The 15,114-nt window shown below is 36.3% G+C and overlaps 1 protein-coding gene across 1 annotated transcript; it reads right to left on the bottom strand.

The window, feature by feature from the left end:
• Nucleotides 1-1,564: 1,564 nt before the first annotated feature.
• On the bottom strand, nt 1,565-10,997 carry LOC121727955 (lysozyme-like). The gene is made up of 5 exons (XM_042116037.1): nt 10,827-10,997; nt 9,138-9,226; nt 8,650-8,710; nt 7,494-7,629; nt 1,565-1,738 (listed from the first exon to the last, which is right to left on the bottom strand). The coding sequence occupies exons 1-5, from the start codon at nt 10,945-10,947 to the stop codon at nt 1,606-1,608; spliced, it is 540 nt and encodes a 179-aa protein (XP_041971971.1). The 5' UTR covers nt 10,948-10,997; the 3' UTR covers nt 1,565-1,605.
• Nucleotides 10,998-15,114: the final 4,117 nt, after the last annotated feature.

Here is a 15,114-nt window from a genome sequence, read left to right on the forward strand (position 1 = left end):
AAAAAATAGGGTTCCGTAAGATATTTGGGATTTTCGGACGCAAGGTGTAAAAAATCAACCAGAAATGTTACTTTTTTCGCGTACGCTGCCTAAACTGTAAAAGATAGAACCATAAAATGTTGTAAGTAATTGTAGATCTTTTAAATATCTACAAAAAAGTCCGCGACACACTATACCTATCTATGTTGAGTGAGGCACAATAACCATTTTTTTATTAAAAAATCTTGAAATATTTTTGGACTACATTTAAATGCCTTTATTTTACTCATGGCATTAATTCTTATCAAAATAAATTATTTAAAAATCAATGTCCACCCGTGCGAAGCCGGGGCGGGCTGCTAGTACAGTATATGAATGTCCTCTTAGATGAGCCCGTCAATATGAGCCCAAACATAAAACCTCCACTTTGGGTGGAGGTTTTATGTTTGGGCTCACTTCCACTCTCATCGAGCTCGGCTCCTATAAATCCAGGCTGCAGAATGCTGCAGACTGGATTTATAGGAGCTAAAATATGCTAATGAGCATGCAAAATATATTTACTGTTTTATTCTATGTCTTTTGTTCTACGTCTAGTAAGACGTAGACAATCAGTAGATTGTCGCAATTAAAATGTGCCCATACACGAAACCTCTGCTCTAAGTTGGTGAGGAGTTGAGTATCCTATTGATTACCAGGTGATGCTGTAGCACCAGGTCAACTTTCCATTAATGTGTATAATTATGTATACTGTATATTCACAAATGTCACGAACGAAAATATTAAACCCATCAAACGGTTGTAAGTTGGTAACGGCCTTTCATGAACCAGATAAACCCAGATTTTTCAGCACTGAGCAGGTTTATGATGATGAATTATAGCTAAGAACACTCTCGATCATGTCAGCTTTCAAACAAAAAAAAAACTAGTTCAAAATCGGTTCACCCGTTTAGATGCTACGATGCCACGGACAGATACACACACAGACAAACAGACAGACAGACAGACACGTCAAACTTATAACACCCCTCTTTTTTGTCGGGGGTTAAAAACAGCGTTATAACAGTCATCTTTGAGATTTTTTCTATCGAGCAGAATTTTTCAAATTGTGTACTGAATAATATACCTTTGCGTATAGGAAATTTTCTCAATTTTAAAACGGTACTTTTTTATACTTAAACAATGACATTTTCTTTACAAAAAACATTATTTAAAACACTCATTTTACGTAGTTGCAACAACCACAGCGCCTTAATAGACAGTGATAAAATATATTTTGTTTAACTAAAACGTCTGCTGCATAGGTACTCAACGTAGATATTTTTATTAAAAAGGTGTTAGTGCTATAAAATATGATATTGGTATTATTTTAAAAAAACTATTCAAATTTTTAAAGCGTTAGTACCCTTAACGATCAATTTTATTGTGCAATATCATTGAACAATATTATTGAACAATTTATTTGACTATAAGATTAAAAGGCGGGCACGTTTAATATCAACCGTAGACGCTGAATAATATTTCACAATACGTGATATTGCACTATACAATTGATCGTCTAGGGGCCCGCTAAGACAAATTCACATAATATTCATTCATTGTTTATTTCTGAATAGCACAACGAATTCCTCAGCGGTTCCCGATCCTGCGATCGATCCCGTTCTTTGTTTGTTTTCTTCTGTTCTTCAATTCTTCGCTCGGCAGGTCTGTTACTGGACTCACCTTCCTCCGATTCGACCGACCCTTTATCAGACCTGGACATCTGAAACAAAAGAAGGAAAAGAAACGTACCGGCCGCACTCAAAAACATTTAATGGTAACTTTACATTTAAATTAATGAAAAGTTTAACAAATAAAATAGAGCAGAAATCAAAATATCCATTTGATAAGCGTACTTAATACTTAATATCATTTTGTAGGTATATTGACTAATTCTGAATGCACCTGCAATTTGCTGACTTAATTGCAACCTTTTGCAATTAAGTCTGCAAATAAAACAACATTGGCTATCTTCATAGACTACGTTAATTTTTATTGTACTTTATGCAGAAAAATCAATAAAAATATAAGATATTCTAATCACTTTTATTTGTAACTAATTGTAAACTGGTAATTCACAATACAAAACTCCATAAAAAAAAATTGACAACCAGAACAAGAGGGAACAAAACGTTCTAAGTGAACGGAAGCGGAAACATATATATTTTTTTTTTAAACTTACATATTCACAAAGAATATTATTAAATGTAAAATTATTACTTAACACTCCCACTAATTTTACATTTAACACTATCATTAATTTAACATTTAAAAGAAACAACTAACTTTCTAACTTAACACTTAATATTAACATAAAATTTCTTTTCTGTTGGCGTTAAATTTAATAGCAGATAGAGGCTTAGTTAAAAAGTCAGCTAATTGTCTTGCACTTGGAATATAATTAACCTTTACAATACCTTCCTCTACCTTCTCACGAATAAACTTGTATTTAACATCAATATGTTTTGACCTTTGGTGATATACAGGATTACAAAGTAATTTAATTGCAGCTTGATTATCTACAAACAACTCTATACAATTATAAGTTTCACCTAATTCGAACAAAAATTGTTTTAACCACAATAACTCTTTTATGGCATCGCAGGCTGCCATGAACTCTGACTCCATTGTAGACAGTGCAACTGTTTGCTGTTTATGACTTTTCCAAGTAATTGGACCATTATTCATTAAAAATATGTATCCTGTAGTTGATTTTCTAGTCTCTACATCATTAGCATAATCAGAGTCTGAGTAACCAATAACTTTACTATTACTTTTATATTCAATACCTAAATGTTTTGTTCCTAATAAATATTTTAAAATACGCTTAACTGCATTTACATGACAAAATTGAGGATTATTTACATAACGTGAGATCAAATTTACTGCAAATGATATATCAGGACGTGAAACTGATGCTAAAAACAACAAAGAACCTACAGCTTCTCTAAAAGGAAAATTTGAATTCTGTTTTTCATTATTATCATAACTCAACACAACATTATGATCAACTGGAGTCGAAACAGGATTAGAATTACTCATATGAAATCTTTTAATGACATTTTCAATATAATTAGTTTGAGTTATGCGAATTGAATTTTCTAATTTTTCTATTTCTAAACCAACAAAATAGCTTACAGTGTTCATTATTTTGACATTAAAATTAGCTGTCAGAGCATTTACAATAGAGTTCAATGTTTCTTTCTTAGATGAAAATATTAGACCATCGTCAACATACAAAATTAAGAACACTTTTTCATTATTAAAACAACCACTAAAAACACAATAATCTGACTCTAACTGCTTAAAACCAAATGACTTGAGGAAATTATTGAATTTTAAATTCCAGCACCTTGGTGCCTGCTTGAGACCATACAATGATTTATTCAGTTTACACACTTTGTCTTTTTCTGTCTTAACTCCTTCTGGTATTTCCATAAAAATTTCTTCTTGTAACTCTCCATATAGAAAGGCCGTTTTAACATCAAATTGTATTATCTCATATTTGTACTTCGCAGATAAACTTAATAAAATTCTAATAGAATCATATCTGGTAGTGGGCGCAAAAGTTTCTTTATAATCAATATTTTTAACTTGACTAAAGCCTCTGGCACATAATCTGGCCTTGAATCTTTCTATTTCACCTTCTTTGTTTTTCTTGACTCTAAACACCCACTTTGAGGTTATTGGTTTCTTATTTGTCCTGTCAACTATAGTCCATGTCTTATTCATTTCATGTGCTTGTAACTCATCTTTTATAGCTGCATTCCATTTACTCGACTCAGCACAAGAAATAGCTTCCTCATAATCTTTGGGAACTTGACATTCTATTAAATTAGCTTCATACTCTACATTCAAACGTCGAGGTCTCATATTGACATTAATAAATTGATCATCACTTTCTTGAAGTGTCTCAGATGGTTCATATGTAGGATCATTATCATTATAGCTTACTAAGCTGTCCTCGCTATCTTGAATTTCTGTTTGGGGTGTAGATGTCATCACAGGAGTTGGTATTTCTACAAATTCATCTGAAGAATTGTTTTGGGATTCAATTTCTGAAGTGTCTATGATAACCCTATTCTGGGGCAATACCATTGCAAGCGACTCATCAAAAATTACATCTCGTGACACTTTTATCCTTTTAGTTTTGCTATCTAGCATCCTATAATTCTCATTTTCATAGCCAACCAAAAACATCTTGTTGCTTTTCTTTTCTAATTTCTTCCGGCAGGGATCAGGTATATGCACATAACCACATGAACCAAATATTTTTAAATGCGATAAATTAGCTTTCTCACTAGTCCAAATTTCATGTGGAGATTTAATAGGGGCTTGACTTGAAGTCGTTCTATTCTGAATATAGACTGCACATCCAACGGCTTCAGCCCACAAATTTAAAGGCATACTGCGACCATGTAACATTGAACGTGCTCTTTCAACAATTGTACGTAGCTCTCGTTCAGCACGCCCATTTTGTTGCGGGGTGTAAGGAGCTGTACACTCGTGTATAATTCCATTTTTATTCAAAAACTCTTTAAATTCATTATTGATATACTCTGTCCCATTATCTGTGTGTAGTATTCGAACATTATGTCCAAATCTATTCTGCACAATGGCATTAAATGTTTTGAAATGGTCCAATACTTCGCATTTATGCTTCATAAAATATACACACAGATAACTAGAGGCGGCATCTTTAAATAGAACAAAATAACGCCTTCCTTGGATTGACGCTTGGCTCATGGGTCCACATACATCACTGTAGATCAAATCTCCAGGAGCCAACTCACCCCTCACTGAAGAATGGAATGGGAGACGACTTTGTTTTCCATACATACAGGTTTCACACACAAAGTTTTCTTCACTGTAATCTGGACACTTAATCAGTCCATTTTTAATCATTTTTATAATTTCTTTGACATTTAAATGTCCAAGTCTTTCATGCCACACTTTTAAGCTGTTCTGTGACATTTGTACTGTATTACAATTAGCACTTACGACTGTTTTAAAGTTCATTTCATACAAATTATTTAATTTTTGAGTTGCACTAAGCACTAATTTATTGTCCTTGTAAATTAATGCACTGGTGTCTTTCTTAATAATGACAAAGCCTAATCTCATAATAGCACCTTCCGAAAACAAGTTTCTCCGTAGGTCTGGCACATAAAGTACTTCTCGCAGTATATTTTCCTCCCACTGTCCCTTTATATACTTTTTAATTTGCACAGTTCCTATTCCACACACTTTCAAGTTCTGTTGGTTGCCTAATTTCACTTGCCTAACGCAAGTGCGGCTAGCATCTTTATATTCTTCTAAATTTGAGAAAAAGTCTTTGCGGAAAGTCATATGCATCGATGCACCACTGTCTAACAGCCATACATCACTTTCTCTGGAGCTCACTGTGACATTAGCAATTTCTTCCTCAACATTAAATACTAACAAGTTGCTCTGCTCTTGGGTATTACCAGATTTCTTACGGCATTCTCTTGCAAAGTGTCCTCTTTTATTACACTTATAGCAGATAAATCTATGACGTGTAGATCCAGAGTTTGGTTTATTATTTGATTTTCTATCTAAATTTTGTTTCTCATGAGCTGTCACTAGTGCAACTTCATTCTGTTCTTCGCTTGTTAAACTGTTCTCCTCATCCATCAACCGAGCAGTTAGATTGTGGATAGTTTGCTGACTTTTGTCCAATGACATCCAGGCTTGTCGCAGTGAGCGGTATTTAGATGGTAAAGTACTTATTATTTTAGTTATAATCGCAGTATCACTAATTTGTTCACCACTGTCCTTTAGCTGTTGAGCCAAGCTCTCAACTTTAGAAATGTGTTGCGCCATACTGTCACTTGGACTCATTTTGTAGTTGTAAAATCTTTCATGCACTAGCATCTTATTGAATTCAGATTTTTGCTCATATATGGACTGGAGCTTTTCTATGATTTCCGATGCACTTTTGCAGTTTTCAATTAAAGCAATTTGCCGTAATTCCATAGCTGATGTAATGATGAACATAGCTATCCCATCATTTTTCATCCACTTTTCATCTTGCCCTTCTGGTTTGGGTATAGATAAATCGATACCCTTTGCTCGTAATGCACAATTAATTTGAAATCGCCATTGGCGAAAATTATTTCCATCAAAGCGCTCGATGTTCATTTTGCCGGTATCCATTTTGGCGTCTTATGGCCGATCACGTTGTACCGAGTTTACTACTGCACTTTATAATTTTATTGATAGTCTGGGCCCATAACCTATTGTACTTTATGCAGAAAAATCAATAAAAATATAAGATATTCTAATCACTTTTATTTGTAACTAATTGTAAACTGGTAATTCACAATACAAAACTCCATAAAAAAAATTGACAACCAGAACAAGAGGGAACAAAACGTTCTAAGTGAACGGAAGCGGAAACATATATTTTTTTTTTTAAACTTACATATTCACAAAGAATATTATTAAATGTAAAATTATTACTTAACAATTTTGTTATAACTTTTCCATAAAAAAGACCGGGTAGGATGGCACTATTATTAATATTTAAGGAGGTCTTCTTGGTATTAATTAATTACTTATTATGAACACGATATTCTAAGATCTCCTTCGTTAAAGCTTATTTAAATCTTTTATACTTTTTTTAGGGTACCGTACCCAAAGGGTGAAAAAGGGGCCATATTACTAAGAGTTCGATATCTGTCCGTCTGTCCTTCCGTCCGTCTGTCTGTCTGTCTGTCTGTCTGTCTGTCTGTCTGTCTGTCTCCAGGCTGTATCTCAAGAACCGCCATAGCTAGACTTCTGAAATTTTGACAGATTGTGTATTTCCATTGACGGTATAAAAACAAATACTAGAAACAAAATAATATTAATATTTATGGGTGGCTCCCATACGACAAACTTGATTTTTTCGGCATTTTTTGCTCTATATCAATAATGGTAGCAAGTAGGCACTTGAATTTTTCAGAAAGTCTTATATTTTATGCGTACTTTAATATTTTATAATAAAATAACCATGCCATTTTTTCCATACAAAGTAACTTGGTGCAACCCATCCTAAAGTTTGCGAAAAATAACCAAATTCAAAACGAATGAAGTATGAGAGTAACGTTTCCTTAGTTTTTATTATGCTTAGGAAAACCCCCAAGAAAATGGGCCTAAGGCTGCGTTTCCGCCAGATATGTATTGCGAGGAATATTGTGTTTTAAGATCCAATAGCATCGCCGCGCGAAGCGATGTCACGGCAAGCTCACGTCAATGAAGCGATTCTATTGGTTCTCAAAAACACATTCCTTGCAACACATCTCTGGTGGAAACGCAGCCATAACGGCTGGTTTACACTATCGCAATACAGTGATCCAATCCAAATGCGTTTCAGTGCTCCTTTATATTATTCCATTACTCATTAGTAATCCAGCGCTGAATTGGATTACTGGATTGGAATAATACAACCTTGCTATAATAGTGGAAAAACTTACTTATAAATCTCTCTCGTTATGAAGTCGATGTTTTTCTTGCACCTCGTGGTCCACTGGTTCCAGTACTTGAAGCCTTCTTTGTTGAAGATGGTCACCGCGCACGCCGTATCATCTCGTATGTCGTCGTCCAGTAAAGCTGAAATATTTTAATAATATTAAAATTATCACTTATAATACCACAAGAGCTTCAAAATTATCGGGTATTTCCCGATAGGTTCGTTGCAAACAAATGAAGGAGGAGCTTCGCGCTCGTGATTTTTTAACCTGAAAAACTTGACGACTTTATTTGTTTGCAGGGAACCTTGAGGGAAATGCCAGATAATTTTGAAGCTCGTGTGGTATTCGGGGGATTATTTTTCCGTCCCAAATGTCGGCCAATAGAATTAGAATTTGTTTTTTATATATAGCAACTACCAGAGAAAATTTTCAAAAAATTATCAGTATAATACCATGTAGGTTGTACCACGTGACGTCGAATGGTGCAATTCTATTGGTCGATATTTGGGTCGGAAAAATAATCCATGAAAATATTTTGTCTAACTACCAAGACTTTATTTCAATAATTATTGTATAGTTATTTTAAGCACATTTTTTTAAACTGGCGGATTAACTAGGTATCAGGCGTCTTTAAATACAGTTGTATAATATACCAGTCATTCATGCGGCATGCCTCAGGTGCGTTTCAATCAAGTAGAATATTTTTCTGTGTAAATATTTAAAGTATTTAGTCTGAAAGGACTAAAAGGATATAAGGATATTCGTCAGCTGTTGAAATGAAACAGTTTTATATCTCTGATCATTCAAATTAGGTATTTAGATGATTTATAGACGATTACAAAATATATCAAGCCTATTTCAGCAATATCATCACAATTTATGTTTTTTTTACAAAACTCAGGGTAAGTAGTCGTAGGGCGGCTTAATCGGTGTTCTGCAGGGGTCTGTTCTTGGCCCACTCCTGTGATACATCGGTTACAATCGCATTCGGCAAGTGGCCCTTCTCCGAAGGTTACGCTTTGGTCTGCTATGCAGACGACACAACATAATATAATGGGAAGATTTTTTCGTGGAAAACTTTTTTGTACCTATTTACTTGGAAAAATATTGTAATGCATGATTTTAATGGGAATCCAGCAAAATTAAGTATTACACTTACATTCGCAAGCAATGTTACAGTCTCCACCTTTTTTACCTTCCTTACACCATTTACTAGGGATCTGAAATAAGTTATTATTTTTGTGAAAATCAACCTTATTCGAAAATGATCTATATAATATTGCTATCTGTATATTATGTGATTAATGGATTTTCCTTAAAAATATTCATTCAATTAAATGTCTCATTCTTACTTAAGGTGACGCCGCGAAAAAGTAAAAAACCGTGTTGCATGTGTTTTAAATTGCTTGTTTTCTATGCAAATTAAAGCTAAAACAAGCAATGGAACAGCAAAAAATGCATGGCCGCGCCCGCGCCATGCCGACTGTATGTGCGCCACAGACTTGATCACACAAAAAGTGTGCCGTCTGCGATCTCCCTTAAAATACTTATTTTTAACCAACTTAAAAAAGGAAGTTATCAATTCGTCCCATATGTATGCTGTATTTCCAGAACTGCCCAGTTTTCGTATAATATGTTAGTACGCACCTGATACAATCCATAGGATTTCTTCCCACTCGGTGACACCTTGAGGGCCGATGTATCCCGATCGCTCACTTGCTCTATAAGGCACACCCCTAAAAAGTATACCGAGGTATTATTACTTTATTAATGTACGTGGGAGAGCCCTGCTTCGGCACGAATGGGCCGGCTCGACCGGAGAAACACCACGTTCTCACAGAAAACCGGCGTGAAACAGCGCTTGCGCTGTGTTTCGCCGAGTGAGTGAGTTTACCGGAGGCCCAATCCCCTACCCTATTCCCTTCCCTACCCTCCCCTATTACTCTATTCCCTCTTAAAAGGCCGGCAACGCACTTGTAGCTCTTCTGATGCTGCGAGTGTCCATGGGCGACGGAAGTTGCTTTCCATCAGGTGACCCGTTTGCTAGTTTGCCCCCTAATTTCATAAAAAAAATTGTAAATAGTACGCATGAGTCGGGGCAGAGGGCGCTAATATCACATGTTTTTTTTGGTACTCCATAGATGTTATACAACAAAATTTCATGTTAAATAATGCTCAGATGAGATCACTGGCTGGGACTGTTAAAACATAGCAGATATTATGTAAGGAAAAATTTTTGACCCAAAAAAAGCTATTATAAAAAAAAATTCTCATGTGTTATTCGCCCAACTTTTGCGAAACAGCTAAACCGTTTTTTTGGACTGGACCGATGCAATTTTGTGTGCTTATAGTTGGCAAGAGAATCGACCACATCTATACCCGAAAAAACTTTGTAGCGGATTAAACGGCGTTCTAAATCACGCTATCGACGTTTCTGAGATGCGTCTCTGAAACTTCAATGTCCGTAAAAACAACAATGAAAAAGTCTGCCATCACAACAGTGGGTGGCCCCGATCATACCGCGTCTCGCATGATCGGAAGTCGCTCGAACACATTCCCATAATATGGCAAAACAACATTTACCGGGTCATTTAATAATAATAATAATAAGCCCGCAGGGCAGCTTGTGGCGAGCTGTTGGGGAGTAGCGACCCCACGAACCCGAGTGCTCCCAGGGAAGCCCCTGTTCTCCATCTCCGGCTTGCCTTCACCGGCCGGCCGGAGTGAACGCTGACGGAGAATCAGGCCCTACCTCTGCCTTGCCTTAACCGGCCGGTCCGAGTGCAGTCGCAAGAGCTTCGACTCGGAGGGAGGATGAGGTGGCGAGTGGGCGACGTGATGGGACCCTCTGAGGGTGCAAATGATCGGCGTTTAAAGTCCAGCGACACCACTCCTGTCTCAAGCCGCTCTGTCAATGTTGCCGCCTCGGTGCACCGTGCGTGCGACCATTTTGAGGGGCCCCTTCAAAGAGTTGGCGAGTCACCGTCTGCCAACTTTATGATACATGTTTCCACGTTGTATCGGCAGACGCCATAGTCCTTCCATAGTCCTAGTTACCCAGCCCACTAGCACCTCACCCCCATAGCCCGGTATCATTTCTAATATCCATTCCCAGCTGTAATAGTCCTACACTGGCCGCTGGCTCTCCTTGGTCGTACTCCCATAGTGCGGACATAGAAAGTCGCCGGCCAGTGTCACATAACATTTAGATTAAAACTGTGTAACGGGCCTCTACGTGTTGGCTTCGGCCCCCCGCATGCCTTCCAAAGGTCCGGGATTTATGTGCCCGTGAGCAAGGAATACCTTTCACAAACATAATAATAATAATATATTTACAGTTTCCCAAAAATGTCTTCTGAAACAATTTAATATCGACCAGCTCTTTAGCCAGGCGACATCTTGTGAACTTTTTCGCGTCAACGACGAAAACGTAAAGGAACAGTAATATAATTTTCATTATAAAACTCGATGACCGGAGAACGTTTAAACCTTCCCTGAACTTCTACAAGACTATATATGTTATATAAATATTACAATACTATAAATAGCCAATCGGTTCAGCCGTTATCGAGTTTTAGCGAGACTAACAAAATTTAAAATTCATTTTTATTTAAGTATACAGGGTGTAACAAAAATATATTTTGATAATACTTTAGGGTGTGTACGTGTTCCTTGTAGAGAGTTCACTGTGAAAGTAGCAGCGCTGAAAGACCAATTTTTTTTCACTTTTGTATGGGAAAGAGCCTCAGCGCCACAAGTTTCCCCATACTAAAGTGAAAAAAACATTTGGTCTTTCAGCGCTGCTACTTTCACAGTGAACTCTCTACAAGGAACACATACACACCCTGAAGTATTATCACTTGTTTTTGTTACATCCGCTAGTAATCTATACAGATTACTAGCGGCTTAGTTCGTGCTTCGCTACGTATAAAGTGAAATAATAATAAAAAAATGGAATAGTGTATAGTCCATTTTGCTAAACATCTTTTAAATAGTAACCAAACCGTGCCCGATAGCAATTCCTGTAAAGTTTTACATAAAATGTGATAAAGGCTTTCGGTTGAGCGTGTTGGACTTGCATTGTTGGATGGCCAAACTTGACAACATCACCGCTTATGTTTAGGGGCACTGCAGGTGAGGGTAGTGGGCATAACGGTAGTAGGTAGTGGGGCTCAATAGGAAATAAAAGGCGGTGTTTTGGCCGGTGGCGGCACTTGACGGACATTGTTCGTAGAGTCCACCAGTCCAGTCCAGAGGATACTTGTTAAGTTTGCTATTCATCTGCAAACGACTACATAATAGTATTTTAGTAATTTTACCGTGTCCGAAAAATCGTGCTGTGAAAAAAGCAATATTTTTCAAATTGCTATTTCAGAATTTATAATCGATTATTAAGTAGTCTACGTTGCCTTTACAAAACAGAAACAAAATATATTCAATGGTTTGGAAACTAAATAACTGTATACGTCGCAAAATTACTACTCGAAACTTATTACCAATAACGTTTTAATAAACCAAAGTTTATATTGTTCAACAAAATATTTCTATAACAAAAACAATTTGTTTATTAGCAAATTAAATAGCGGTTTCATTTAAGTTGACAACCGAGGATGCCCTCAAAAGTTTCAGAATCAGACCCCAAAGTTTTGGGTCGCATTGGTAATACACACGTAATAGTGTACTGCTCTTATACCTACTTGACAATCGTATTTGATTTAATGTGGACTAAAAAGTTAAAATATAATTATTTTGTAATGTAAGTAAATAAATAATACAATAATACTAGATGACGCCCGCAACTCCGTTGCAGCAATTTTCTAGGGTAAAAAGTATACAATTGTTAAATTTCTTCAAAATTGGTTGTGTGGTTTCAGCATAAAGAGGTAACAGACAGACAGACACTATTTCACATAATTATAATATTACTATGGATTAAAAAAATGTGTCTATTACCTTTTCAGGCTTTAAGGATCGATTTTGACGAAAAACTATTGCCTAAATGTCCTTTCACAGAGTAACCCACGAACTACATAGGCTAAAATCTTTAAACTATTAGCATGGACTAGATCAAAATTCGATCAGTTTTTCGTGATGCAATAGACATACTTTTACCTTAACAATATTAGTATGATTGTGTTTGTATTTATAAGAGCTGATGATTATTAGTAAGTACTCAACAAAGTACTTATAGCATATCGAAATAATAAAATAATCGCAATAACTGAAGAGTTGAACAACTTGCACGAATGCTTGATAACTTATTTCTTCTCATAAGTGGCTTATAATAAGACGTACCTTTGAGTGTTCTATGTCTCAACTCTCAATAATATGCATTTAATAGGCAGGTCGATACGATACAGCTTTTCAAAGATACTAGCTATGTTTCAAAAGGCATATTAACCTTTCTTTCTCGATCATAAGCAATTTAATATTTTTATATTTTACTAGATAACGTCCTTAACTGCGTTGCGCCAAAATTCGCTTATCTTCTATACATCCTTTTCTGGGACTTTAAGCGTCTCCAAACCAAATTTCAGTAAAATCGGTGGAGCGGTTTGGGTATGATGAGATAACAAACAAACAGACAGATATTTCACCTCCCCTTTATATACAAGTTCCTAATCGCCTCTATTTCTCCATCGTGGGCAAACGTACAAGGACCGTACAAAAATTATCCTGAGGCCTTAGTCACAAATCCCAAATCCCAATGCATTCGCCAGTTTAGATAGTGAAATTAGATGTAAAAATATTATGAAATTTTACTCGCATCGCTAAGTAATTATATGGCATTTGGGATGTTATGTCATTTTTGACATGTTACTTCGCTACCGAATGCATTTTGACTAAGGGCCAGCACTAGTAGACAAGTGGCAAGCGATTATCGTAAGCGCTAACAAAATGTATGCGATTTGACATAAGCCATCGTTTCGCTAGCGAATACTAATGTCAAATCCCATACATTTTGTGGCGTTGGCGTTAAGTTAATCGCTTGCCGCTTGTCTATGCCCTCAGTTCTTCGGAAACAAATGACGTTCAATCATCGTTATATTGAATTATGATGTGGGCACACCGCGTCTACTTCTTACAAAATTCTCACCCAATTTGCTGTAGTCCTCAGGGAGGAACAGCGTTCTCTAGCTTGCTGCCTGCCACATCCTATTCGATATTTATCCCTTTAGGGCCCTGGTGAAATAATATTTTTGCTCTCTCTTATTATTTATTTACAACATTGATATCTATACTAATTATAAAGGGGAATAATTTGTCTATTTGCATCAAACTATACATATACTTACTGCAAAACAATATCACCAAAACAAAACAAATATTTACTATTATTACTCATTACCGAAATTTTATAGTAGTATAAAAAATTAATATCAATAACTAGCTGTCCCGGTGGACTTCGTGTCACTTTAAAATCAGCCCAATCGGTCCAGTCGTTGTCGAGGTTTAGCGCGACTAACACATTTGAAAATCCATTTTTATATATTTATATAGATATTATGTAAAATATGGTGAGGGGTATAAAAGAGTACAACAGCTGTACTATTAACTTAAATATTAATGTGACAAGGACAGGTCTATTTATCAAAATTAACGTCTGCAACATGAGAGCCCCTTTAAGGCATTCCTTACTTGTCATCTGATTCATAACAATCAATAATGATAGAGAAGAGAACACGTTATGACAGAACCGTTATCTATCCTGTCACCAATTTAATTGAACCGCAAGTCAACTTTAATTACTTACTAAGCCATGAGTCTTGATTGAATAGTGAATATGCTCAATATGCTATGTGTATTATGCTATGTGAACACTCGACGACTTAGTAGGCTTATAATATCCAAACTGTTGTCGGGGGAGCATCCTTACTTTCAAAGTCATTGACCTGTAAGCTAAACATAAAATTTGCGTGCGATAACTTATGCGGGAATAAAAATATTATGTAACTTGTCTAGACGACGAGAATATCTGTGGAGTTTTTGACATGAAAATAGGTTTTACTTTTACAGTAGATAATGTTTCCAGGCATTATGATTATGTTTAGTAGGAAAACATTGCCACTCAGCCCCCGAATCCGCACCATTTATACGGTATATTATATTTACTTAAATTAAATAAATGGTGGAAAAACAGAGAAATTTAATTTTGACTTCACTTTAATTTAATGAAGAGCTTGAAAAAAATATTTCAAAATATCCTCATGAAACTATTAGTAAATATTATTACACCTTCCTGAATACTTTACGTGGTAGAGCCATGCTTCGGCACGAATGGGCCGGCTTGACCGGTGAAATACCACGGGCTCACAGAAAACCGGCGTGAAACAGCGCTTGCGCTGTGTTTCGCCGAGTGAGTGAGTTTACCGGAGGCCCAATCTCCTACCCTATTCCCTTCCCTACCCTGCCCTATTCCCTTCCCTTCCCTACCCTCCCTTAATACCTTATTCCCTTTTAAAAGGCCGGCAACGCACTTGCAGCTCTTCTGATGCTGCGAGTGTCCATGGGCGACGGAAGTTGCTTACCATCAGGTGACCCGTTTGCTCGTTTGCCCCCTTATTTCATAAAAAAAAATAAAAATACAGCAGTATCGATCGATTCGACTATTGACAGCGCTAAA

This window comes from Aricia agestis, chromosome 6 (assembly GCF_905147365.1).
Source record: "Aricia agestis chromosome 6, ilAriAges1.1, whole genome shotgun sequence".
NCBI classification, from domain to species: domain Eukaryota; kingdom Metazoa; phylum Arthropoda; class Insecta; order Lepidoptera; family Lycaenidae; genus Aricia; species Aricia agestis.

What these genes read in the sequence shown, in the direction of transcription:
- LOC121727955 (XM_042116037.1), bottom strand. Translation starts at nt 10,947, where the DNA reads ATGAAAATTATATTACTGTTCCTTTACGTTTTCGTCGTTGACGCGAAA. An exon ending in AATCCTATGGATTGTATCAG is followed by an intron (nt 8,711 to 9,137) that starts GTGCGTACTAAC and finishes AACTTATTTCAG; the next exon opens with ATCCCTAGTAAATGGTGTAA. An exon ending in ATAACGAGAGAGATTTATAA is followed by an intron (nt 1,739 to 7,493) that starts GTAAGTTTTTCC and finishes CTTTTGTTTCAG; the next exon opens with ATGTCCAGGTCTGATAAAGG.